Below are 27,497 nucleotides of genomic sequence, written 5' to 3' on the forward strand. Positions count from 1 at the left end.
GAGGGGGACGTGCGGCACACAAAATGGACCGTTGTGTCTGGGCAGCAAGGGAGGGAAGGCTGCAACCACCGCTCACCGAAGAGGATCGGTAAGCGGCCATTATTGGCACAGCTAGCTCTGGTCCAAAACTGTGTTTTGACAGGATTATTCTATTATGTGGTGAATTGAAACTCAATTACTCAAATCCTTTCTTCTGTGCCCTCCCTTTCTTATCCAGGTGTCATCATGGGCGCATTGTGTGGGGCACTTCTTCGCATGGCAGCACCTATTAATCCTGATGTCATCATGTTGATAGCCTTCCCAGGAGATATCCTGATGCGGATGCTAAAAATGTTGATTCTTCCTTTAATTATCTCAAGCTTAATCACAGGTGAGATCTGTTCTAAACAATTAGAAGGTTAATCTTTTGTGAGAGATTAAGACCTATAGAGTCATGTTCACAGCTTTATACACTCTCATAACAGTGTGTGTGTTCTTCATATTAGCGTACCGGTATTAGCCTTGAAAATTGTCTCCAAAACACCACTAAGTAACTCCTTGTGCAAGAGGAACAACTTCTGCTTGTGCAACAGGACTTTCTCCTTCCCCTCACTCTGTGCACTTGCTAAATCTTTTCTGAAGCTCCTCCCAACTCTCCAGAGTTGGAAAAAACTCCAAAGTCCGCAGTTGTGTACTACCTTTATTAAGATCAATTGAAAGGATTGCAAAATTTTGGCAAGCTTTTGAGTTTGCCAGAACACTTCATCAGGCAAGATGTTACACAAATATGTTACATCTAGACATCAGGGTTATAAGTCGGGATTTATTTTCTCAAGAAGAGTGAAAGCAGCCATTGATTCTTTATCCCAGAATCTTCAGTGTGTAACCTTATGGATGTAGTACCTGTGCGGGACTTACTCAGCCTGTGATCTCCATCTTAGAACTGTGTGCAAGCTGACCTCATGGTTTTAATAGCCAGAGTAGTTGTTCTACCCTCTTCCCATCGCTCCCTGCCTGATGTTTTCATATGCGTCCAAACTGCAGAACAACATCTTTAACTCACCACAATGCATTTTTATACAGGTCTGTCTGGCTTGGATGCCAAGGCTAGCGGTCGGTTAGGTACAAGAGCTATGGTTTACTATATGTCCACGACGATCATTGCTGCTATATTGGGAGTTATTCTGGTCTTAGCCATTCACCCAGGCAATCCAAAGCTCAAGAAACAGCTGGGAGAAGGAAAGAAGAATGACGAAGTGTCCAGCCTTGATGCTTTCTTGGATCTTATCCGAAACTTGTTCCCAGAAAACCTCGTACAAGCATGCTTTCAGCAGGTGAATGTCAAACCTTTGCCTCCCACTAATATCCTGTGTGTGAAAACCATGACACTAAAAAAAGAACTGAAGAAACTAAAACTAGATTTGCAGCTGTAAATTTAGCTTGTTTTATACTTATCAGTACAAAATAACAAATATCAGTGCTTCTACTGAGTTCCTCATTCTTTGCACTGTTCAGTTTGCATTGTAGTTTATTTTAGTGCTTCATTCTTGATAAAAACATTCTTCAGTTTTTTCTTTACTACTCCATATAGCTTCAGAATTTATTTTTGTTTCCCTGCAGCTTTAAAAGTCTGTCTTTTGTGTGGAAGGAGAGGAGAAGCACAGAAATACTTTTGATTTCCATGCCATTTGCCGAGCTTTTCAGTTAAAGATTTTCCGTCAATGAACATGCGCTCTGAACTAATTTGCCTGGTTTTAATTAAAGTCAGTTAAGCTTAATATGATTAGCTTTGATTGGATCCAGACCTGCCCTATCACTAGGCAGAGTGAGGCAGCCAATTCTGAGCATCGTGGAAGGGCAGCATATTGCTAATGATCTAATTTATTATTATTGTGTTTGTATTGCCAGACTGGAGGTGAAGTGTTTGTGAGGGTTTTTTTCTGCCTTAGGTAACTAAATAACTTCACAGGTCTGGTGTACTTGGAGGGCAGGCAGGCCCAGTTGCTTCCCGGGCAGCAAAATGTCTTGGGCCATACATATCTGACCAGAGCATGCTTTATATCTTACTCCACACAGACATTTATTTTTCATGTATTTCAGTTAACAGGGCTGGGAATACGGTATATTCTTATTATTTTTATTTTTATTTTTTAAAAAAAATAATTTCATTTATAAAGAAATAAAGTGATAAGAGAAAAAGAAACGAAGGGTTTGGAAAATAAAACTGCAGAAAGTACAGTGTAATACAATTAGTAAAATCAATTACATTTCCACATATTGGTATATAGATATAAACAATATTAGTATCTTACTACATATGTGGTTATTAATAGCCTACTGCATTCTGTATAAACTCATAACAAATGTCAATATGTTCATCCAGACAAAGCCTGTGTCTATAAGCAATCCATTCATAAGTTGTGAGTGTTGTCAGGTTGTCAATCCATTGATTAAAAGGGATCATATCTTTATTCTTCCAATTCATCACTATCAGTCTCTTAGCCAGCATTAGGGCACATGGAATCCATTTTTGTTGTCCCATTCTCTGCTTCCATGTAATAGGAATATAATTTAAAAGAATGTTCTCTGAATTTTTTTAACTTTTTCCGTACAATCATATTTATATAGTCCAGCACTTTCTCCCAGAAGTTAGTAATTATAGAACACTGTAAAGACATAAAGAGGCATAATCCTTATTTCATCTCCAGCAAATAACCACTTTAGGGCTGGGGATATATTATAATTATTCGTACAGAAATATCTGTAAAATCTGATGCGTTGAAGGCTGTTTCTATTCTTCAGCACATTGCTTAGAGAATACAATGCCACCGTGACCACTGTTGCACGGGAGGAAACAATTTGATGTCTGGAAGAAAAGTGCCCAAGCAGTCAAAAGTTCTTGGCACTGAGCAAACCTATGGTGGGTGTATTCACCTACTTAGGGGTGAGGCATGTCACAGGGTGATTGCTGGGGAGGGAAGGAAGTTTTTCCTGCAGTTGCCTATTCTACTCTTACTAAGTAGATAAACATTTCAGGCTGTAGTCATATTTCATCAGAAAAGTATATTAATATGATTTTTTAAAGGGTGGTATGAATGTTAGCCATGTTGTTCATGCTTTCAGCTCTACACACATGTATGAGCAGCCTTTTTCCTGAAGCTAAATTATTTGACAGTTACACAGACCTTTTTTTTTTTAATGATCCAAGCAAGATCCACTGCCAATCCTTTGCTAAGTATGCCTGAATGGCACCATTTAAAGGATTTTAAGTGCTATGTTATCTGATGTCGTAGCTCTAGGCTGTACCGTGTGGGTGGGGAGCAGAGGAAGGACAGGACCACATAGGGAGACAGATGCAAACTGCTGCAGAACTAAGCTAGCTGCATTTTCCCTCTCTCTTACCTTGCACCCAAGAGCACCTAAAAGCCCAGTCCTAAACTATGTTTACCAAAAAGTAAAGTTAACAGATTATAGTGGGGCTACCTTCCATGTAAACGTGCTTAGAATTGTAATCAAATCTGAGTAGCTTTAAAGGGCATGTTTATTCGATATACCATCAAAAGAAGAGTCAAATATGTAGAGGCAGTACGTTCCCAAAATTAGAACAGCATGCATTAAACGCTGAAATGAACTCTTCCTTTCCAGCTAATTGTATTTTACTGAAAGTGATAACTGGGCCCCTCGATGGGTAGAAAGCTGAGGAATGGGATAGTGGGCTGAAAGGGGAGCAAGTAGCTAACTTACATTAGACCCATCAGTCCTTTTATCACCCTCCCGGTGCTTATAATATTGAAAGACATGTTTATTCACGGTATCATCAAAAGGAGAGTCACATGGGTAGACAGTGTGTTCCAAAAAGTAGAACAATGTGTGTTCTGTTGCGCTGGTCTCTCCCTTTCCAGTTAATTGTGCTTAACAGGATGTGGGAATCGCCCCCTTGACTGGTAGAAAGCTGAAAGACTGGCTAAATGGGCTGACTGGGAAGCAAGCTACTAACTTCTTATATTGGCACTCTCACTCCTTTTATAAATCTCAGGGCGATTGTAATGTTAATGTCTTCTGGCAAGCAGCTCCTTTCAATTACTTCACTATTTTTTTGAGCTTTCTTTGTTCGTCGGCAGTCACTTCGGTCAAGTATTTGTTAAGGTTAAGATGGATAGCTCAGCTGGTTAAGCATGACACTCTTAGTCTCAAGGTGGTGGGCGTGAGCCCCACGTTGGGCAAAAGACCACAGTCATGGACCTAACTTAGACATGTTTATTAATGTCAATGGGTCTACTCAGAGTAAAAGCTAGCAGAATACTACTCCCTGCCCACACTGAGTGTCAGCCACGATCTACAGAAGTGGGGAAAGACAGGCTTGGCCTCGGATCCAGGTTCTGTCATGTGGTGGCATTGGTTGTGATTGCTGCAGCAGCCAGGGGCGTTCTGAGGCGGGGGCAGCACGCCCCGGGTGTCATTCCAAAGGGGGGGGAGACAAAATGCCGACCTCTGATTTGCGGCACCTCCCAGGGCGTGCGCTGCTCACCGCACGCCCCCCAGGCGTGCACCACGCCCCCCGGGCAGCTCACCATACCCCTGGGACGTGCACCATGCCTCCCGCGGTGGCGTGCCATGCCCCCTGGGACGAGTGCCGATCCGGGTACCAGAGCAGGTTGCTCCGCCTCTGGCGGCAGCTGTAGACTGGCACAACTACCTGTTTCCCCAGCTCCACCTCCAGCCTGCATGCTTGGCTGGGCTCTGGATATGATGGTTGTCACAACCCCTTCTATTGGGTTGCGTCTGTGGTAAGGGTTAGAGTTGAGCCGTTAGCTTTCATTGGCATTTACTCACAGGTCAGCGTGTTTGCAGCCCTAAGCAAGTGGCAGCCCAACAAATAAAATTTGCATTTCGACCCCTTTTTAACTCCAGAATTTTACTTATATTAAAATAAAAGAATCCCTTGCCGTACGTACCATCTTATGAACCTTCTTAAGACAGACATTAGGCCAAATGGCTAAATTTCTTTCTTCTGGGCCTATGAATTTGCCAATCTATACAACCATGTTTTATCTGATCATGTATACAATTTTACCTGTACGTAAGGAAAAGGCTTATTGGATCCTTTCTAGGAAAGATGTTAGATTCAGCTTGGTGGCCAACAGAGGCCCATCATGTGCACTCTTACTGCCAGTCTACACAATAGCTTTCATTTCTTACATTAGTTTTCATAGTGGTGGCTGCAGAATCCTGGAGTACTTTCTAGGGTCCCTCAACACGAAAAACAACTTCCTTGCCTTATCAGTTCACCTGCAGGGACAGTGATGTACAACAGGCTCAGTATTCTGTATGAACTGAGTGTCACCCTTGAACTCTTCCAAGAATCCTGTGTCAGCACGAAACCCTCCTTGAAGCTCAAAAAGTTGAGAATTGTGGTTTTAGAAAAATCCAAGAATAACAGTACTTGCCTCCTGCAGGTAGACATACCTGTCAACAGTGGCAGCCAGTGAGGTCGTTTGTTAGGGGGGGGAAATACTATTGCTGGTGGTTGCAAAGCAGTAGAGGGAGAAAGGGAATTTCCACTTTTACCTTTTGGCACCAGGAACTGGAGGTAGGGATTGGTCTGGGCCCTAGACATTTTGTTGCCTGAGGGAAATGGAAATGCCACAGCAAGCTGGGTTACAAATACCCATTATTAAGATATTTTGACATGTGAGACTGAATATTCTACAAGCATCTCTCCCTTTCTGACTGTAGAAATACAATAAAAAAAAAAGAAATAGCTAACCACTTGTTGCCATTTCATGAGGGACAGGTGTTTACTCTGTCTAATGTTAGGGCCAGATGGTGCAATTGCTGAATGGATAATTCCTCAGATTTGAGTGAAGGGTGCTGACGTCAGCAGGGGTAACTCCACTCTGTAACTCTGCACTTGCATATGACTGACAGTGGGACTTCCCACCTCCTCCGGTGCCTAATGGTAAGGCTCTAGCACAACTTTTAATATTATACAGTGGTGCCTCTGGTTACGAACTTAATTCGTTCTGGAGGTCTGTTCTTAACCTGAAATCGTTCTTAACCTGAGGTACCATTTTAGCTAATGAGACCTCCCACTGCCGCCATGCCGCTGCACGATTTCTGTTCTCCTCCTGAGGTAAAGTTCTTAACCCGAGGTACTACTTCCGGGATAGCGGAGTCTGTAACCCGAGTTGTTTGTAACCCGAGGTACCACTGTACTGTGCAAGAGTTAAACTATGCACTCGCCTTCTGTTGGATCCCACACATTGTGGTAGTAGTAGTAGTGATAATAATCATAATCATAATATACAGTCTTCTATTTCAAGAATAAATGTTTTCCAAATAGGCTTACAGGGAACTCAATAGAAGCCATTGTCTCAATGATTTTCATCACCTGCCTAACATAGGTAACGGGTAAACAGTTAAATGGCAATGTGCCTCTAGGGGAAGGGCTGTAGCTGAGTGGTAGAACTTCTGCTTTGCCTGCTGAGGGTCCCAGGTTCAAGGGAAGGAATTTACCTTTTCCTCTGTTCCCACATGATTTCTGCTAGCAGTTTTACCTAGCAAGCCACTTTATCAGCTACTTCTGCCTATCAGCTTTTGAAAATTCAACAGGGTGAGTTTGACTCATTCCTAAGGACTTGATGTCTGCCAGCCCTTTGCCCCAGGATAATTGAAGACAAGCAGGTATGGTTTTGTACCTTTATTCAAGCCATCTCCATAAAGTCAAGATAGTTAAGAAACTGTGATACTTGAAGGGTGAGCAATTATTGTCAACTTACTACAGTGTTTAATTCTAAACTATGTGTCTCCCACTTAATTGGCAAGCAAAGGGAATAATTAAGTAATTAGCAGTTAACTACTTGAAAATTAAAGTCCTGCTAGACCTTCCTATAAGACCTTGAAGCTGAACTATTTAGCAGCTCCAGTATAGGAAATATCTTCATCCACAAACAAACAAATCTGCACAGTTTGTTTTCAGATTGCCTTAATTTGGTTTGAACTAGCACTTTCTTCCATTTCCTGTGATTTTAACAGCTGCAGGTTAATTAGAAATTCAGGAGATACAATTCCCACCCCCATATATACAGCAGGAGGAATTTGAGGCTGGGCTTTTTTATTCTGGCAAGATCAAAATATCTCCATTTCCTGCTTGTTTGTGGGCTTCCTGTAGGCATCTGGTTGGCTGATGTGAGAACAGGATATGGGACATGGGACTGAGGACTCTTGTTTTGATCCAGCAGGGCTCTTCGTATGTTACTGAGTCCAATAAGTAATTTAACATTTTGTCTACTTTTGTCCGGAGTATCAAATGGAAGGGACTGGTTGACGAGGAGATGAACTAGAGTGCCCTGTATCTAATATGAATTAATGGAATTTCAAGCTGCGTATCAAAGCCTTAGTGTTGTTAAGACAAGTTTAAGATAAGGGCCTGTATTGTAGTTACAGGGGAGGAAAGCCTAACTTGGGTTGACTCCCAGACATTTTTGCACATTCTGGGACATTGGTATGCACTTGTAGCCACTGACTTTTTATTATGGTTCCTGTTGGTATACCAGGAATTAAAACCAGCCTGCACTGGGCATGCATGACTGACTCAGCGCATACGAGAACAGGTGGAAGTCAGTGTGACCAAAGCTTTTCCCACAGCTGCATACAGTGCCTTAGTGATGAGAATAAATCCTGATGTGACAGTCCCTGATAATGACAGGCCTGGTCTCACCAAGGCTGCCAAAACTCCATAATTTTGCTTTGTTTCCAATAAGGTCTTCAGCAATAACCCTTCAGTTGCAGGAAATTCTGCTGTTCTCAGAGCCTTTGTAATGTTTTAAAGATGACAGAATTCTCAAGATAGTAATCAACTCCATGAAAATATGTAGGAATTTTGGCTTGCTTAAGAGCTTCTGCTTTTGCTTGCTGCATTTCAAAGCCACACATTTCCGCAGGGTGCTCAAGCACATTTTTTTAGATTATTAATAAGATGTGAATGTAGTAAAATGATTAGCGTAATCTGCATTGTTCCCTTAATCATTCATGATGCCACTATGACTGGCAGCTTAGCAGAAAGAACACATATAACTGTTGGCTGATTTTGCTAACTTTGCTATCTGACTAAATTGTCTGGTGAATTAACTCTTCCCCTTTTATTGAGCAAACTGCATGTGTGATTTCAGCAAGACAAAATCAACTTTGCACAGACGCTTTAGGAAGTACCTCCTGCAGACTTGAATGCCTTGCATTCCCACTGCATATTAAGAAGGACACACAGCATTTTTTAATGACTGGTAACTTATTTTTGAATATCGACTAGATTTAGAAATTCTGCCTCTGTTCCATTGCCAGCTAGACCTTTCAAGTCATTCTTCGAATGGACTTCGTAGATTATGGCTTGTATACAGCAAAGTTGTCCTGTTTGCACAAGGGGTCCTGCTTGCTCAATGAAACTTTCCTTCCCTCTCCTCTCCCTATGTGCCCCCCTAAATATGCTCTGGAAGCTTGGGGGAAAACTCAGAACAGATTTTGGGGCGCTCAGAGGGATGACAGGCATGGGAGATACCATCGTACATGTGCGTATCCTTGTGTGAATGGGATTACTTTCTTTGATACAACCCAAACTATTTATCTACTTCTCACAGAAACGATAGATAAAAATATTAGTACAGTGGTACCTCGGGTTACATACGCTTCAGGTTACATACGCTTCAGGTTACAGACTCCGCTAACCCAGAAATAGTGCTTCAGGTTAAGAACTTTGCTTCAGGATGAGAACAGAAATCGTGCTCCGGTGGCGCGGCGGCAGCAGGAGGCCCCATTAGCTAAAGTGGTGCTTCAGGTTAAGAACAGTTTCAGGTTAAGTACGGACCTCCGGAACGAATTAAGTACTTAACCTGAGGTACCACTGTACATCCAAAGATGAAAGTAAACATTGTGGGAATCATTGTACCTGCATTTGGATTTGCTCCCATTTAATTCCCTCCTGATTTGGGTAGAGTTATTGCTTTATTATAGTGATGTTTCCCCACGTGTGGTTTTTAGGAAAGATCAGAGATGTCTTGTGTTGTTGTGCTTTCTAATGGCAGAGTTGGATTTGTGTCTCAGTCCACAGACCTTAGCACAGAGCAGCAAGGTGCATACACAAAACTGGCAATGTCCAGGGCTCCCCAAACCACAAGAGCCCTGACTGAGCACCCAGAGAGCAGCAGGTGATGGAGGCAGTAGCAGACAGGCCCTGCATCAGCATCTTGGCCAACAAGGGCATGCTGGGACTGTCACTCGCCACCACCACAGCATCCTTTCCTTCTTTTATTTAACATCCTTTTATAGTTAGGCAGCAGCCAAGCATGTCCATGGTTACAGATGCTCATGTTATTTTTACTTTAAATATATATTAGTCTTTGTCTACAACAAAATGGTGCTGAATCTCGAGTTTATCATCAGGGCAGCAGAAGCACAGTACGTTTTTTTTCTGTAGTCATGATGATGCTAATTAAATTAGTTCTTTAAAATGGGAAACGGCACATGTTCAAAGTACTTCTTCTTTTATTAGGGCTGGCAAACTACTTTTTGTTTAATTTTTGCTCTAACATAACAAGGATACAAAAGCTGTTGTAAAGCATGGAATGGAGATGGGGGAAGAAGCAAATGGTGTAATTGTGTACTGCAGTAACATAGAGCTATGTAAATGTGTTTGTGCAAGGTTGCTGAAGACAATAAAGTCCAGGGTCTAAATTTACCTAGTTGCACTGGTGATTTGCAAGGGCAGGTGCCAGAAGAAATTTAGAAGGGGGATTTCAAGCTCAGAGTTTGCACTGCTTATGTAGCAGGCAACTTTACACTTGAATTTGCAGCCCTGTATTTTGATTCTTTCAGATTCAAACGGTCACCAAGAAAGTGCTTGTCCCTCAAGAGATCGATGAACCAGCCAATGCAACAGACTCCATCTTTGACATGTTGAATGAAACAGAAGTGACGCCAGAGCCTCAGCTAATCATTAAGAAAGGCCTCGAATTTAAGGATGGCATGAATGTCTTAGGTATGGAAACACTGTGTGCTTCACAGTTATTATTGTAGCAATATTGTGCATTGTTTTGAATATATTGCTATCTTGTCATAACCCACCCTGGGACCTTAAGGTAAGAACGCTAACTAAATGATTAAATGTTTTAATGCATTCATATTATATATGCTGTAAAATGCCTTCAGACTTTTTAATTTAAAATATATGTAAAGCAATATTCAAGTCCAATAAATCATATCACATATCCTTTACATATACTCACATTTACATATTCATTTTTGCATATCTTCCTCTGTTTATCTGTATGGTGGCAGGAGAATCCAAATCTGTTCAGGAAAATAGAACTGCCAATCATTGAGCATTTACACACATATACAGATGAATGGTTCATTTGGTCATCGTGACAATCTTTTATATTATGATAGATTTGTTAGGAGATAAAATAAGAACAGTACATGCTTGAACTTTCCTAGGAACACTGTTCTTCCTAGCATAGGGCAGGACTGATGGGACTTATAGACCAAAACACCTGAAGAGCACCAAGTCATCATATAACAGGTTACAGCAAGATATTAATAGCAGTGGGTTGTATCACATGCATCACTTGTGCAAGGGAAATTTGCCATTATCTTTTCCCCACTCTGTTCCTTGTGCTCCCCCCCCCCCAAGCTTCTCCTGAGAGTAGAAGAATACTTAGGGCCCTTCCAGACCGGTGTTTTACTGGGGGTGTATTCTGCAACATGTTCATGACACAAAAATAGTCTGAGCTGACTTGAAGCCTGATTTAGTAAGGTTTATTTATTTATTTATATTTAAATTAATGAATAAGATTGCAGGAGTGTGGGTGCTTCGTTTTGACAGAGCCTCAGTAGCGTTTAATATTTTAGCATTCTTTTAACAGGACTCATTGGGTTCTTCATTGCTTTTGGTATTGCAATGGGCAAGATGGGAGAACAAGCCAAGATGATGGTGGATTTCTTCAATATCTTGAACGAGATTGTAATGAAGCTGGTGACCATGATTATGTGGTGAGTCAAAGTCATCATCTGCCAAGACACGCTAAATCCAGTTGTATTCTGGACATCATTTTGTAATTTCTGCATGACCTACCTCACTATATTGGTCTGAAGCTACAGCAATTATTTCGATTGTTTGCTTTTCAAAGTTGTATCCTGCCCTTAGCCCACAAAGCTCAGAATGGCATAAACAGCAGTCCCCGCCCCCCCCCCGACAGCTAGGCAGCTGGAACAGAATGTGTGAGGTTGGACCAAACTCAACCTGGGGAGTTAATGGGATGCTGAGAGATTTGAGCTGAGGTCTCGTCAGTTCAAGTTCAGAAGTGCCACACCACACCTCATTTGGTCAGCGAATCAAATGAGGCTGTTGCTATGTTTTTGCATATTTAATTTACTGCGGATGCTCAGGGCTTTCTTCTATCAGAACACACTAGATTGGCCCCAGAAGAACTTGATCTTCGCACAGCCACTGTCCTTGCATCACTGCTGGGACTGATTCCTAATTCAATGCATCAACAGAAGGCTTACCTTCAACCCATGACTCTTGTTCATTTGCATAGAAGAGAACATTTAGTCTATGGAGACGCATTCCTTTATTTCATATCCAAAGGGACATTCTTTCCTATTATTTATGGCTACTCTCTTAGGAAAAGATCCACCCCCTCCAGCAGCTTTGGTGATTTATGAAACTCTTGTGAACACCATAATGACATAAAACAAAATTGGGCATCTGCTAAGGATGTTTCGTAACCCTTATTTAAGGATTATCCTCAGTGACCATTTCAGGAAGCAGACTGCCTGGCACCTGAGAAAACTGTGCAAAATGGGGATTGTGCGAAGCTTATAGAAGCTTCTGATTGATTTGCTGCTTCTGGGCAATGCTTGGATGGTTCATGAGAAGGTCAGATGGAGAGCAGACATTCCTTTTTCTAAAGAGCCCAGTTCCAGTTTTGCTTCCTAAATCTATCTCTCTATAAAAAAGTAAGTTTCACATTGCAAAAAAAAGAAAGTTAATATAGAGCATAAGAGTGGAGATTCCTTTAAGCCACCTGCTGCTCAGCAAAATTAATCATCATCAACAATAAATAAAGCTCTCTGACACAGTAACCCTTGTTGGTGGGTAGGCACCAGAAATTGCTTGGGAGCCTGGATATAGCCCACAGGACATGGGGTAGCCACTCCTGCTTCAAGGCCATTGTTGAAACCTTCATCTCTGTTCCTGTCTGCATGGAATCCCAGCTGGAAGCTTCTCAGTAGCTTGAGTCCTGGTTATGGGCAGGGCCAGTGAGTCTCTTTGTGGGAGGTCTGGCAAGCCACCCATTCACTAAGTGGCGTCATTATGAACTGCTGGAAGGGATGGATCATAGGAAAGAAAACAACCAAACAAAAGGCTTGCTTCTACGATATTATCAGCATGTATTAGGTTTCTCAGCAAGCAAGGTTTCGGCTGGTCTGCAAAACATTTTAATGTCTGGGCACAAGCAATGTACTGGCACAAGCAATGAAAAGCTCAGCTGAGTCAGTTAACCATCCTAACTGCCTGGCAAAAGCCACCACTAGACTTTTAGGAATTGTAAGGGAGTGGCTTTCTCTGGTCCAAGAAATTATCAGGGCTCCAATAATACAGTACTCCTTCTGTCGTAGCCTCTCTCACAGTGCTTATCTATTAGGGGTGGATAATTTTTTCCCCTTCTATCAAGAGCCCTTGACACACAGAATAAATCAAGTACTGCTACCAGCACCCCCTGCACACAAAGGGGGAAATGCATCTGTCCTGTCTCAAAAGGGCTTTAAAATTTGGCAGTTTGTGCTGACAGAAAGCCAACCTATTTGCACTTTCACCTCTGAAGGCACAGATCGGTTTTCAAACATGCCAATCCTCAGGCAGAAGAGCTTTGAAGATGCTCCGGTGGCTGAGAGTCACCCCCATCTGCTTCTTCAAAGGTAAAAATGGATCTGGTCCCCTATCAGCCAGCCACTTTCAAAGCTGTCCTCAAGACTGTGGCCTGAATCCAGCCAACAGGATAGTGCTCTTTCAGTCAGTTTGTGCAGCATAGGGCCATGCAGCCCCTGGTCCCATCATTCAATAGTGGGGGTATTTGGGGCTGAAAGGTTTTCCATCAAAAGGTGGTAATTTCAAGCTACATTGTATAGCTTTATCAATTGCCTTTATGATGCTATTTCTGTTTTGAGACACAGACTTCTGCAACTGCATTCTTGTTTAATGCCGCATTTTCTTCTAGGTACTCGCCACTGGGCATTGCCTGCCTCATCTGTGGAAAAATCATTGCAATCAAGGACCTGGAAGTAGTTGCTAGGCAACTTGGAATGTACATGGTAACTGTGATCATAGGCCTTATCATCCATGGAGGGATCTTCTTGCCTTTGCTGTACTTCGTGGTAACAAGGAAAAATCCCTTCTCATTCTTTGTGGGCATCTTTCAGGCATGGATTACTGCGCTAGGCACTGCTTCGAGGTATTTGATATGAAATGCAGAGTTAGCAACACGTTCAGGGCCATTATAAATACTTTGCTAACAAGACTTACTCAGCTGAATGTGCGAACACTTATTGTGTGGATTAGCAATACCTGTGAGCTGATCAATTAACCTAAAAATGAAGAAAAGGTGTAAACTGGATTTCATGTGCCCAAAAACTCAAACCTGGTTCATAGCATTAACTGCTGTGATTCCAGCTACTTGGTTCAGATGACATCTGTTCCCTCAGGGATTGCCTGCAGGAATTGGGGGCTGGGTGAAAGTCTTCTCCAGGGCTGGCCTAGACCATATAATGCTGCAATGGAAGTATCATTTTCAGGGCTTTTTTCCCAGCCCTGAACTGAGTTCTGGAACCCCTCAGGTGGTGCCATTGCCACTCTAAGAGAATGAGGGAGGTGTTCATGGTGAGTTCTGGCACCTCTTTTTCTAGAAAAAATAGCACTGGTCATTTTACTATATGACATCTAAATGCCTTGTTAGTCCATTCACAACTTGGATGGACAATTTGTATGATGAGGGATTCATCTCATATAAGATTACAAAGGTGAATGGAGATCATTCATGACAGAAATCCTTCCATAAGCCCAGCACCCCAGGCCTAGATCACCTGCCCTAAATCCAGTCCTGGACTTGTCTTTAGCACCAATAACTGCTGGGGCTTTTCTAGTTTTCCTCTTCAGAAGTCTGAGATCTCTCTCCAGTCAGGCAAGGCTTTCCACTTTGACTTTTAGTCATGATCTTCTCTGCTTTTCCAACAGAACCTTCTCAGGTTTCAGACATATGCCCCCACCCCCCACTACAGCTAACAGGAAGCTGTCATCTCCTTCTCTTCCCAAGGCACTTCTGCCAACTGACCTTTTCTTTGCTGAGTTCTTTAGTCCCTATGACAACCAGGAGTAGTTATGTTATTAGAAATCATATCAGAGTTTTTAAAAATATTGTACAATAGCATGCATTGGGGGAGGGATTTTCTTCTGAACATGGGGGGGGTGAGGTTTAATTCTTTCCTCCCCGGCTGCATTCCCAACAAAAAATTGTCCTGCAACTAAAGATTGTCATTCCCAACAAAAATCGTCCTGCAACTTAAAAACTAAAGACCTTATTGGAGCCAAAGTGAGATTTTACTTTGTGGCTCATTGCCATATGCGAGGGGTACGGTTTTTGTTGGAATTGTAACTAAGGAGGTAAGGGTTCCTGTGCTTCAGATGAAATATTCCATCATGCCTGCTATCAATTTTGGGTTGTTTAAATAAATTATCTGCCTTGGTTTCTAATGGCACATGTTGTCACATCTGGTTTTACCCTCATTCAACAACTGTCAAAATATATACATCTACAGGGGCATGCACAAGCTTTGATCAAAACACTGTGCATAAGCAGTTTTACAACCATAGAATTTACATGCTTACATCAGTTCCAGGACGGAAGAGGCAGATGTTGAACTGTGGACAGACAGAGACCTGATGAATGTGTGTGTAAGATGCCTGGTTGCTCCCCCAGAGTGTCAATAGAGCTATCTGTCCCAGGAAGTCTGAATTTTACCTATAACCTTTCATTTTGCCTTCTCCTTCAGTGCTGGTACACTGCCTGTTACCTTTCGCTGCCTTGAAGAAAACTTGGGCATTGATAAGCGTGTGACAAGATTTGTCTTGCCTGTCGGGGCTACTATTAACATGGATGGGACAGCCCTGTATGAAGCTGTGGCAGCTATCTTCATAGCACAGATGAATGGAATTGTGCTGGATGGCGGACAGATAGTCACTGTCAGGTGGGTTTCTTGCCCTACACTGGAGATGGTGAAAACATGAACATTACAGACCTTGCCTATTGCAAAGCAGTTTAAAGTTGTGAGCCTCCATTGTAATAAACAGTGAAAAGCCTTGGCTGCTTTTGCCAGTTCCCAAGTAGAGCATCACGTATTGCAGCCTACATGGGAATTACACAGTTTTCTACATGAAGTAATTTCTGTGTAGGGATTTGTAAGACATGAAAGCAGACCTTGATTTCTGTCTATAACCTGGTTTCAGAGGCAGTGTTAATGTGTTGTGTAGAGATTTTCATTGTACTTGATTATAAATAATGGAAAATAAATATACTCAAGTTAGCATGAGTTAAATGAATCACATATTGCTTTAATCAAAAATCATTAAATAAGAGTGCTTATGGAAAACAAATGATTTTATTTTTTTTGCAAAATCAAAAGTTTAATAAAACTAAACTCAGTCAAAATCTTCTAAATTACAATATTAGAGGCTGCACTGAAATAACAGGGAATGTGTTCCTACAGAAGTTGGAGTGATCAAGCAGTTCCCATATTTGTAAGAGAAACACTAACTAAAAGAAGGCCCAGCTAAACAAGTGGATGTGTTTAATTTCACAGTCTGACAGCTACGCTTGCGAGTGTTGGAGCTGCGAGTATACCCAGTGCAGGATTGGTGACCATGCTTCTCATCCTCACCGCAGTGGGCCTTCCCACACAGGACATCAGCTTACTTGTTGCTGTCGATTGGCTTTTGTAAGTAACATTAAAGAAACTTGTCACCTTTCTCCAGACAGTGATGTTGTGGCTTAACTACCCACTCAGGTGTCAACTCCTTCATGATCAATAATGCTTGCTACAAGAAGCACTCCTGCATGTGCAGCAGCTGACCAATGTTTATGCAACAAAGCATTTAAAGGAATGCATTGTTTCTGATACCCAACTGTAGCGAAATTGGAGCGGAGCAGAAATCGGCAAGCATTGTTTGCAGACAGTAGGAGGATGTTAACTTAAAGCATGTGGTTGTTTGCTGTTTCAAGGAAATGTCATTGATGTAAAAACATTTCACTTGATGGAGAAGTCCTGCCTCCTGAATGGACAAAGCCATAATTCAGCTGCAGAGGCAAGGTGTTAGCGAGGGGGTAGGGCTAAGGGCTTACCATTGTGTTTCTGATCATTCTCATGTGGTAAAAAATCCCTGTCCCCTGAAGTAAGCCCTGTGGCGAATTGTGCTGCTGACATTTGCTTCTTTAGAAAAGGTCAGATTGAGCAAGACAATATCATGGCAGCGCAAAGGAAAAGGAGCTCAAACCTTCCATAGTGGAATTAATGCCATAGAGGAATTGATGGGAGTATCTGGGCTTTTCACAGCACAGTCCTAGGCATCTCCTGAGAAATAATTGAGAGATTTCACACTGATTCACACAATCTTCCCTAGGCCTTCTTTCAATTTAGTTTCACTTTACTATGCGTTTGTGTGTGTTAAGAGTGCACTGTACAAAATACTCAATAAAATACTGTTACAAATAACTGCAGCTTTATAGTATGGTCATGTAATATACAGACCTTCCTCTCTTCTTTTTCTTGTAAAGGCTATTTCACCCTAAAAATAATTCTTCTGAGACAGGTCTTCTGTGCACCGGTTTTAAACGTGAAGTGGCCCATGATTAGTCTACTGAGATCAGGGGTGCCCAAACTTTTTTCAAAGAGGACCAGATTTGATGTGAAGGCCGACCAAGTGTGAGGGCCGACCAAAGTTGTTGAGCTTTTTTGTGAATTGAAATTGAAATTGAAATGAAATTGTATTGAAATTGAATTTTTTGTGTGAAATGAAATTGAATTGAAATTACAATTTTACCCCAAAGTTCTTAAGCTTTTTTGAGGATTGAAGTTTACCCCAAAGTTGTTGAGATTTTTCTTGGATTTTACCCCAGGGCATTTGCTGCCATGGGGGCTGGATTAAATCGACTGGCAGGCTGGATTAGACCGCCGAAACAGAAAAAAGAGAGAAGAAATAGTAAGAACATGTCCCCAGTAAGAGTATTGCTGTTATGCATGTTATGTCTAGATTGCAGGTAGTCTGGATTCCAGTAGATCTTCCCATTGGTGCTGGTGGGGCAGCTTGAAATACTTTCCCAAAGGACTATTGTATCTAGCAATTATATCAGTGCACCTTGTAAGTCTGTTACAGTTACTGAATAAAGCAGAAATATATTTTATTGTTGAGAAGCACCCAAGCAAACCTCTTACAAGTCCTGAGGTATAAAATATGTCTGGGGTTTTTTAAGTACTTTTGGTATGAGCTAAATAGACTGACATGATGAAATCTGGGAAGAAGGGAAAAAACATGAAAAAAAACATACAAGGGTAGTCATTCTTCATTATGAAAACTGAAATATTAAGAAACCAGGTCATTCACTTAAAATTTATCAGGAGTAAACCTTTTCCAATTTATTATACTGTGTCAATCTTGATTCAAAATTGCTGTAATACTGGGTTGCAAATTCCATCTTTAAAATTGTATAAAATATGCTGGATATTATTTTATTTCTTTTGCTTTGTTTAGTGTAGGGAAGATATATACAGACTTCACAAGGAAATCTTTTTTTAAGTGTTCTGATCTCCTGCTGTTCCTCCACTCCAAAGTGAACAAAAATGGCATTTTAAAGAACATTGTTATTTGTCCACAGCTGGAATTAATCCAGAGTCATTAGTGGTAGCCAAGAACTGCAAGTTTCCAAAGGGGAAATTGACAAGCTTAGCAAATGTCACGGAAAGGTCTCCAGCACAGAGATGCTATGCCCAAAGAAATGGAGAATTAGAAAGGGCCTTCTTGTGTAAATGGTTCATATTCAGCTTCTAAAATGCTTGCTGAAATGTAGAGCTACCACTGCAAATTTAGCGTGAACACCTGATTTTTCTTCCCCTTTAGCATTCTGTGAAACCAAGCCAAAAAACCCATGATTTATGTCTGAAAAACGCCTGGGGGAATCACATTTTAATTTTTAGTACTTAGGCCTGGTGCTAAATAATAAATTGAGAAACAATGAGGGCCTATGTAAATGAAATGGACGTACCATGAAGGTTGTCTGAAATTACTTTCTATGGTAGCTTTCTCCACATAGGAAGGTTTCAGTATGCAGTGCAGCACCTCACAGAAGGGGGATGTTTCTCCATCTCACTGCAAACTTACAAAATGATTGTTGTGGATTGAAGAAAACCACCTGATTGGCACAATGACTGGCTGCCATGATACACAGATACAGTCGTCATGGGAAGCAGTTGAATTAAAGATCTCTGACCCCTATTAAAACTGGGCTGGTAGTAAGTGAACCACCACACCTACAGATGCCAGGCTTGTTTGGGGCAAGTGTTTCACAATGTATACTTCATATCCACACATCATGATAAGGATTGGGTGCTGCAAGTGGATTGTTTCATGCAATCTAACTGAAATTTATAACTGACCTGCTGCTGAACGCTATTTTGGCACCTGTTTATAGAAGGTTCGGCATTGGTCATCTACCTGTTTTTTTTCAATAGGACAAAATCTACAGTCATGTCACTATTTGATTACATAGATGAACCTTTAAAAGAAAAAGAGTTGCCACATTTTTTTCACTTCATGATTGGATTTCTCTGTACAAAATGAGCATGTGCAGCTTCTCAAAAATCCCAAGAGACTGTGGGAACTACCCAGTTTTTCCTTTGCAGCATCAGGGTGATGCAAATTACGAGATCTCTTGACTATAATTCTTTTTCAAATGTTCAAAAGAACATAAAGCTAGTAAAGGTTAAAGGAACCACTTTAGGTGTAAGATATGACACTCAGGTCTACTTTAACATCCTGCTGGTGCTTTGCTTTTGCAGAGATCGAATGAGAACCTCTGTCAATGTTGTGGGAGATTCCTTTGGAGCTGGCATTGTCTATCACCTCTCCAAGGCAGAGTTGGAAAACATTGATGCCCATCACAAAGGACATGAAGATATTGAAATGACCAAGACACAGTCCATTTATGATGACATGAAAAACCACAGGGAAAACAACTCAAACCAGTGTGTTTATACAGCCCACAACTCTGTCATAATAGATGAGTGCAAGGTACCTTTCACATTTATGGATATTGAGACTTGCATCTAGTCAATCATACCTCATCTTCCTTTGTTTTTTAACCTGCATGTATTTTTTAAAAAATGTATCACTAATAATGGGACAATGCTGCATGCTATGTTGATCAGTTTAAAGATGTGGGTACATATATTGTTTGCTTTCTTTGAGTATTTAAATTGCTAATGCATGCCATGTTTACAAATAACATTGTGTTCTACAGGGTGTTTTGGAAGGCAGTGCAATGCAATGGGGGAATATTGTCCAGTTAAGCATTCTTATAGCTTTCCATTACAAGAAAGGTTGCAAATCCAGTTAATAAGGCCTATAGATAAATAGGAGAATTGATGTTGTGGCAATGAGAACGGTTAATACTGCCTAAAAACAAAAAACAAAAAAAATCTCCACCATTTTCTCCTCCAGATCAGAGCAATTCTGTTGCCTTTGTGTGTTTGGAGAATCCATGATGGACCAGCTACCACATTTAAAGCCCTGCTGAGTAGCTATAGCCTGAACAGGAGGCTTTTCCTCTCTGTTGGCATCTTCTGTTTCTTTCCCTCCCCTCTCATGGACCGCAGGTGGGGAAGGGGGTCAACAACACCAATTCCAGGGGTGACATAGTTTGGGGGCTTTTGGGGGAGTGTGTCAGGGGAACAAGGGGACTTGAAATCCTGTAGGTCCATGACCTCCCCCAACATGCCTCCTGAACTCCATGATTCAGACCACACTACCGGTGGAACACCACTGACAGGCCATACCAGAGGATCTCCAGCATCGTAAGTGTCATTCTGCTGGAGGCCTTCTCTTTCCACTGGTGGAATGGCACTTCCTCCACTTCTTCTCATCCCTCGGCCAACCAAATGTGATTTTGGCCTTTTAAATGATATTTAAAAGTAACAGTTCAGAGCGCAAGATAGTTAACTGTTTGGAAACAGAAGTTCAGTCAAATCCAGAGATTTTTCTTGTGCATCCCACAGGGAGGAGCAGAAGCAACACAAAAGTCATTTGTTTCAGTGGGTTATGTTCCAGGAGCCTGCCATTTTCCCGAGTAGAAAAAGGCAGAAATTGGAAGCACACTTCCTTGCTTCTTTTGAAATCAACGGCAGATACTTCCAAGTGAACGTAATTAAGATCAGGCTGTAAGGAACCTGGAGGAGAAAATATGAAGCTGTTTCTATTTATATACAGTTAGGGGGAGCAAAGATAAGCACAAGAAAGAAGCACATTCTCATGCTTCCCCTGACACCCAAATAAATGCAAAGCCTGTCCTTTTGTGGATCGATGCTTTCCATGGCACACTGTAGAGACACATGCACTGTACCTCGTCCTCAGCAACTGAGAGCTCTTGTGCTCGCCATAATATTTATGCTTTATTTTCATTTTCATTGTGGGCCATTCCAATGCCATTTTTGTGATTTCTGTCTATTGCTGTTTGTAAATTACTTGGTTCAAGAAGAGATTATAACAAGAATTGACCTGACCAAGAGTTACATGAACTTGAGGAAACTCCATGGCTGAATGAGAAACTAATTTGGATGCTTTGCATCTTGCTTCCAAACTCATCCTTGTGGACGCATCACTGTTGTTTAGCATGATGTCTGAATGCAGCCATTGGCGAGACTGGGCCTGGCTGGAGAATTGAACTGAACAAACATTATTCTTTAGGCAGATCTACAGTTTTCCCTAATGTGCTGTCATTAAAGGATTGCCATAGCCATTTCAGATTTTGATTAATGTTTCAGCTGGATAGTCATCAAGCTCACTTACTTGATACTGATATTTCTAAGTCCCAGTAGGGAGAACAGAGGAGAGAAACCATTGATGGCTGCGTACAATATCAGGTTTCTAAAATCACACAAGTAATTTAAAAATAACAAAGCTTTGCCTGTAACTAAAAACAATCTGACAGAAAGGCTTTATAAATATGCCAGTTCTAAAGAAAGGCACCATTGCTCTGACATTATGCCTAGGACCTGAGTTTATTTCTCTGAAGTAGGCATCTACTGTTTTAAACATTTCTCAGATCACATAGTTATGTATAATAATAAAGTGTAGAAGAACCCCATGGTTAAAAAATTGAGCCCCTTTGAGTTAAGCACATAGTTCAGTCATGCTCATTTAAATACTGCATATTGAAAATCTGGACAGAAAAGTTGTTGAGCCTTTTTAAAATTATTATTTTAAGTTTTGACCAAACTTTTTGAGTCTTTTTGCATGCAAAGTCTTAACAAACATCGCCGAAAACGACAATGCCAACAGGGGTTGCCATATGTCCGGATTTCCCCAGACATTTCAGCGATTCCTGCCCAGACTCAGTTTCCAACTGCTGATTGCCAGCTATGTACAGGAAATTCCAGGTGCATGGCAACCCTATTAAATTTGTCTGGATTGTTCTTGATAAGTTTAAAAAATTACAAGCAGCGCAGAAAAGTATGTGAATGAAATTGTAGAAAATGCCCTGCAAGAGAAAAGTTTGCTGCAACTCTGGTCAGTGGTTGTTGTTGTTGTTTCTTTGTCTCAAGTATTAATATAATGACATGTCATTTCTACTTAATATTCTAAACAGCTTCCTAGTTTGATTGCTTTGCACAGCTAATATATGCTTTATTAGCAAGCTATGTCGATTGTTGTTGCATGGGCTGTTTTTCTGTATTATTATTTTTTAAAATCACAATTCACATTACTTCCTTTGCAAACTAACCTATAATTTCAGTTCCAAATATGTGGTGTATTCTGTTCTTTATAATGCATGTGTTTCCCTTTTAATTATCTAAGAAAGAGGCTGGCTTTGTTTCAAACATGGGTACATTGTCATGATTTCATGTCCCAATGCTCCCATGCGTCCAGTTTGTCCATCATGTGGAATATCAGTCCTGTCTTTAAGTTTTCATGCGAAGCTGAGGACAGTAACATGAAAGGTAAGCTAGGAAATAATGGGGTTCTGTTTAGAATTAGATGAAAGACTCCCTTACTATGTAAAGGTCCAGTTCATTTCTGCCCAGTCAAACAAGCACATTGGCCATTTTGGCTTATCTAGCCATGCATAGCACATCTCCACTGGGGAAAAAAGATGGCGCTTGGCTGGCTGTGGGGTTGTTGTTTTTTTCCTTTAGAAAAAATATTGACTGCTGAGATGTTGCTTACAAGCCAGTATTTCCCATGGAATGATTTACCATTCTTGGTCTTCCACAATTGTTATCAAGTTAACATTGAAGTGTGAACCTTTAGCTGAGACTCTGATATGGCTGTTTGTGGTTTTGTATGTAAAATGCAGCCTTGTTAAGTATGGTTTGACTCAGTTGTAACTGCACCTTCAACATTACACAATCGGACACAGTAGTGAACAGTAATGTTTCCCAGCAGGTCCTTGTGGAGGATCAATTCTGCCGTTTACTATTTAGCTTTTTGTAACATATGTGCATATGTATGTGTGTATGATTCACATATGTATGTGTATCTCTGTGCACATCAGGCCTATAGACCTGATTTCTCAACATTCTGCTTTGCGGACAGAGCACTATTGTAATTTTGAGTTCTTCCTGCAGATTGAGAAACATTGAAAGGGCAGAACTGATTCAGTACAAAATAAAAACACGTATGTATATTTTCACACATAGATTTAATGTAAATCTTGTAAATATTCAGTTTTGCTGTTCAATTCTTGACATTTCTCGCAAAAGTGCCTTGATCTTTAAGTTAGGTGTTGATGACAATTATTTACAGGTCACCCTGGCAACAAACGGCAAATCTGCAGATTTCAATGCTGTTGAAGAAGAACCTTGGAAACATGAGAAATAAGGAAGGAACAATCCGGGTCCACCTCTAATAAGCCCCAGAAGTTGTCTTGTGGTAAAAGCTGGTATCAAGATTCAAGAAGATTTTTCACTGTCTTCATTTAGTATAAAAACTATTCGCTTATTTAATGCTCTTAACGGAAACTTAGAAACAGTCTCATAAAGTCATTGCTCCTTTAGCATCTTTGCCAAATAATTCATAACCATGTCTCTCAATTGTGTCACCATTTGAATGGATGTGGCTGAAGGACACCCTGTCAGTTCAAGAGATGTATTTTTGCTGGGCTTCCTCTGTTCAACTCAAGACGTAGAGAATGTAGATGCTGCAAAAGAGGAAAGATCAGAAAGCCCCAATGGCTGGTGAGACTCTGGCTAATAAGCATTAAGTATAATGTAAAAGGTGCAGTCTTTTGCAATGCCTCTTCTCCTGCTGTAGATGTCAACCAGCACCTTGGTGCATATCAAATACAGTTAGCACTGTGGACTGTAATATATGATCACTGTAAATGTTTTATATGTGCTTTATTAATACGTGGCATATGATATTCTCAGTTCCCTATTATTCATGCCATCCTCACATCGATGGTCATATCCCAGTTCTTTTAACCATCCAGAGCCCCATGCATGCCAGATCCCAGGGGATATCATCATTTTTGTCACCCAAAACTTGAAGGTATAGGAAAAATGATTTGCAGTTTAGAGTGGTGGATGGGTGTGAATGCCTGTGTGCATGGTCCCCAAAAATGAATTAACCCCTGGGCAGCATGTATACATGGCTTGACCATGATTTTTTCTCCAATTGAGTTCAATCGACTGTATTGCCAGTATATAAATTTAGGTGTGAAATATGTACTTTTCAGAGCTAATAAACCATCCCAGATTGTATACTATTCATACTAGCAACTAGCACAATTCTGATTATCCATACAAGGAGAAACATAGACTGCAATATGTGACTGTCTCAATCCAGCAACGTCAAAGTACCATATAGATGCATATCACTGGTATTTCAGCAGGAAAATCTGCAGCAAGTAATATCTTGTCACCCTTTCGCTGAGACCTGGGATGGAACAAGTTGCTATTCTTTAGGGATAAAATGTCTGCAAATAAATCACATCTTTTGCATTCATTTTGCTAAAAACAAACTTAGCAAGTTTAATATTGTTTAACAGCTGGAAGCTATTTATACACTGGAGAAAATGTTTTATATGTTTGGTCCTTGTGAACAGAGAACTGAAACGTAAGATATGGTAATAATCTTGTCAGTTATATCTTGGTTTGTACAAATGGGTTTGGGTAAAGAATATCCATTCAGAATTGTAACAGAATTATATTTAGTAGTTGTTGTGATGCCCAAACTGCAATAATTCCTTGACAACCCATCATAAAAGGACACACTGCCACAGCAAATATCTGTAAGTTGGAGCAGGAAAGATTTAATCTCTTGTTGACAGATCATAGAATTGCAGAGTTGGAAGGGTCAATGAGGGTCATTTAGTCCAACCATCTACAATGCAGGAATCTTTGCCCAACATGGTGCTAGAGCCAAAAATATTGAGATAAAGTGTCTCATGCTCTACTAACTGAGCCACTCTGAACATGTTTGCCTTCCTGCAGACTTATACAGAGTATTATCCTTCGCCAAACAGGCATGAAGGATTTCCCATAGGTTTCAACAGAATCATGTTTCTCCCTTTTGCTCTGTTCATACATGAACGTAACTTCGCAGGCTGGGTCATAGGAGGACTAGCTTTGTCTCCCGTTAAACCAGCCTGCGCACCCATTCTTCTTGATCACCTTGAATTCTGGAGGTCATATAATTTAACTAAGTGGCCAGAGATGGGGTGGGGTAGGCTGTGTGGGAGAGCTGTGCTCATATCTTTCAATTCCCAACTAATTTGACACACTGAAGGGAGAGAGGAGAAACAGCTCTGCTGATTCCTTGACATAAAGGCAGTGTGCTCTTGTAGGGAAGGAATCTACCCGTGGATTTTTATATTCTGATATTATACTTTTCATGGAATACATACATTTTGTAGAATTGAAGGCCCTACCCCATCTTTTGTGCACATGCTCATGTTAACATCAATGAGGTACCATGGGGATTGCTTACATACGTATTTCTATTCTTCCCCACATCACTTTATACTTGGCGGCTGTTCAGTGCACAATTAGAATGAGCAAACAAGGTACTGAGCCAGCAATGTGATTTCCAGACCCCTGTCTAGGGTAATGGTTTGAGCAATACTAATAAAAAAATACCCCATTGCTTTTATCTTATTTTATAAACTAGGAAGACGTTCTCAAATTGAAATGGGGATAAATTCCGCATGTGTGCAGAGTTAAGAGTTTTTGAATGGATATCAACAGAAAGAACACCTTTTACAAAACTGGGGGAGGGGGGAGGAAGGGATTTTTGTATGTTTTATAACTCAGGGATTTTCAATCTTACGATACTCCTTTCCCAACAATATAAAACAGGGAGAGGGAAGCAACTATTATATTGGAGGCCTGCATATTTTATCTTCTAGATAAATGCTATTACATAATTCTGTTGTTCTAACTGGTCAACTGAATGTCCACAAGTATTTCTATTTAATTATGAAGTCTAAATATTCTTAGCTGCCATTTCATAGTTTGCTTAGCCAATATGAATCTAGGTTGCTAAACTGGGGGGGGGGGGGGAATGAACCCTGTAAGTGGTCACAACACTAACACACATTCCTTTTTTTAATAGACTCTTCTTTCAACTTGCAAATGTTCTATATTTTCAACATGAATTTGCACACTATGCTTTTTCCTACTAGCCTGAGGCATGCCATCTTTCAATACCATGTTCCATTCCTCTCTTATTAGGATGCAGCTTCTACCAAGGGGCATGTAAAATCAACTGTAATCATCTCTGCAACCTAATCTCCCATCTCCAACTGTCCCTTCTGCCCAGACTTGTGATTTTAATCTAGACAGAATCAGTGACAGGAAACAATTAAAAGTATCATTTGTAGGAAGTTATACGGAAGACCCTGACATTTCACCAACACTTCAAGCTCTTTCCAGCATGAGTGTGTGTAGTAAGAGCATGTGTGTGTTTTAGTGCTTTCCCTGCTTAGGCTCAAAACCTTTCCCTTTTTGTTTCAGTCATTCTTGGGCAGGTGAATGCTTAAGTAAGTAGCAGGTGAGAAACAATTTCCACTTCATTTGCTTCTCTTGACTAATTTTGCACCAGCACTTTGGATGAAATGATTTCTTTGCTCAGGTCTCGCTTGCTAGTCTGCATAATTAAGAGGACCTTGCTTTAACCTCTTTGTAGATTCTTTATAAAAGGGATCTAAGATTTCAGAATGCTGATATCACATTCAGAACTCTGCCTCACATTGTCGTCAAGGGAAATGAAGGATGTTGAGCACTTTGCATTAGACCTTCTCTAGCATCCCATTCACTTGAAAAAAGGTGACCAGGTTGTAATTTTGTATTGCTCTTGGGTGGCTTGGCTTTGTTCTTTGGCTAGTACCATTTAAGGACTTCAAAAAATAATTAATGGCATAAGGTGACATCCAACATGAGTCATACTCAGAGCAGACCTGAGTACATTGATTTTGGGTCTGCTCGGACTATAACTAATGGGTGGGTACACAGGTGTACTTAGGCTCCCTTGCACCCTTGGCAAGGAGACACATCCCCCTCTTATCTTGCACCCTTGCAAGAGGATCCTGCACATGTCGCCTGGTCTCCCTGACCAGGGAAGAAGCAGCCTGGGGAGTGTGTGGACAGGCAGGTGGGCTCCTACTTAACTTGACCAACCCCTAGATACACCCCTGGGTGTATCTTCCTTAGATTTCAAGGACAGCAGGCTGAGGTTTGGTCTTTGCTGGTGGCAATTCCGTTGATGTTCTGCTTTCAGTGGATTTCCATAGGACACAATCAGTAATTCATACTTGTATAAGTAAATCTATTGAGTGTGGGGAAGGATCCAAACTCTTGTGCCCTATTCCTATTTACTTTAACCCTCCTCTTCCCAAGAAACTGGAGTTTCTCCTCTTCTTCCCATAGCTCCTTGGCTCTCCTCCCCTCTCGTTTGTATCTCCTCTAATCTTTTCTTCTACCAAATGTCTCACCTGTACTTCTCTAGTTTCTCAAAACGAAAAAACAAACAAAAAAAAGCCCCCCCTCCCTTCCTGCCCAGACATGACCCTGGGCCTGGAGCTCCTTCTATCTTTCTCTTGCTCATCATTGTGATACCTGTTTATCTTGCAGCTGCTAACATTTTTTCAAGCAGCCACTCTAGCCATGTAACTCCATCTCTAATGCTCTTCTTTTCTCTACATGGA

General features: G+C 41.0%; 1 protein-coding gene across 2 annotated transcripts in view; it reads left to right on the forward strand.

The window, feature by feature from the left end:
• The window catches only part of SLC1A2 (solute carrier family 1 member 2), an 85,110-nt gene extending 59,271 nt beyond the window's left edge, over positions 1-25,839 (forward strand). The window contains exons 3-12 of one of the 2 annotated variants that reach the window (XM_080983372.1): positions 218-370; positions 1,063-1,313; positions 9,847-10,009; positions 10,896-11,022; positions 13,254-13,487; positions 15,082-15,276; positions 15,889-16,023; positions 19,138-19,369; positions 22,921-22,970; positions 23,099-25,839. In XM_080983372.1, coding sequence (XP_080839498.1) covers positions 218-370; positions 1,063-1,313; positions 9,847-10,009; positions 10,896-11,022; positions 13,254-13,487; positions 15,082-15,276; positions 15,889-16,023; positions 19,138-19,369; positions 22,921-22,935 — 1,505 coding nt within the window. In that variant the 3' untranslated portion in view covers positions 22,936-22,970; positions 23,099-25,839. The remainder of the gene's footprint in view (positions 1-217; positions 371-1,062; positions 1,314-9,846; positions 10,010-10,895; positions 11,023-13,253; positions 13,488-15,081; positions 15,277-15,888; positions 16,024-19,137; positions 19,370-22,920; positions 22,971-23,098) is intronic. The other variant, XM_080983371.1, reaches the window with a different exon arrangement.
• Positions 25,840-27,497: the final 1,658 nt, after the last annotated feature.

Source organism: Podarcis pityusensis (assembly GCF_964106645.2).
Source record: "Podarcis pityusensis genome assembly, chromosome: 1".
Lineage (NCBI taxonomy): Eukaryota > Metazoa > Chordata > Lepidosauria > Squamata > Lacertidae > Podarcis > Podarcis pityusensis.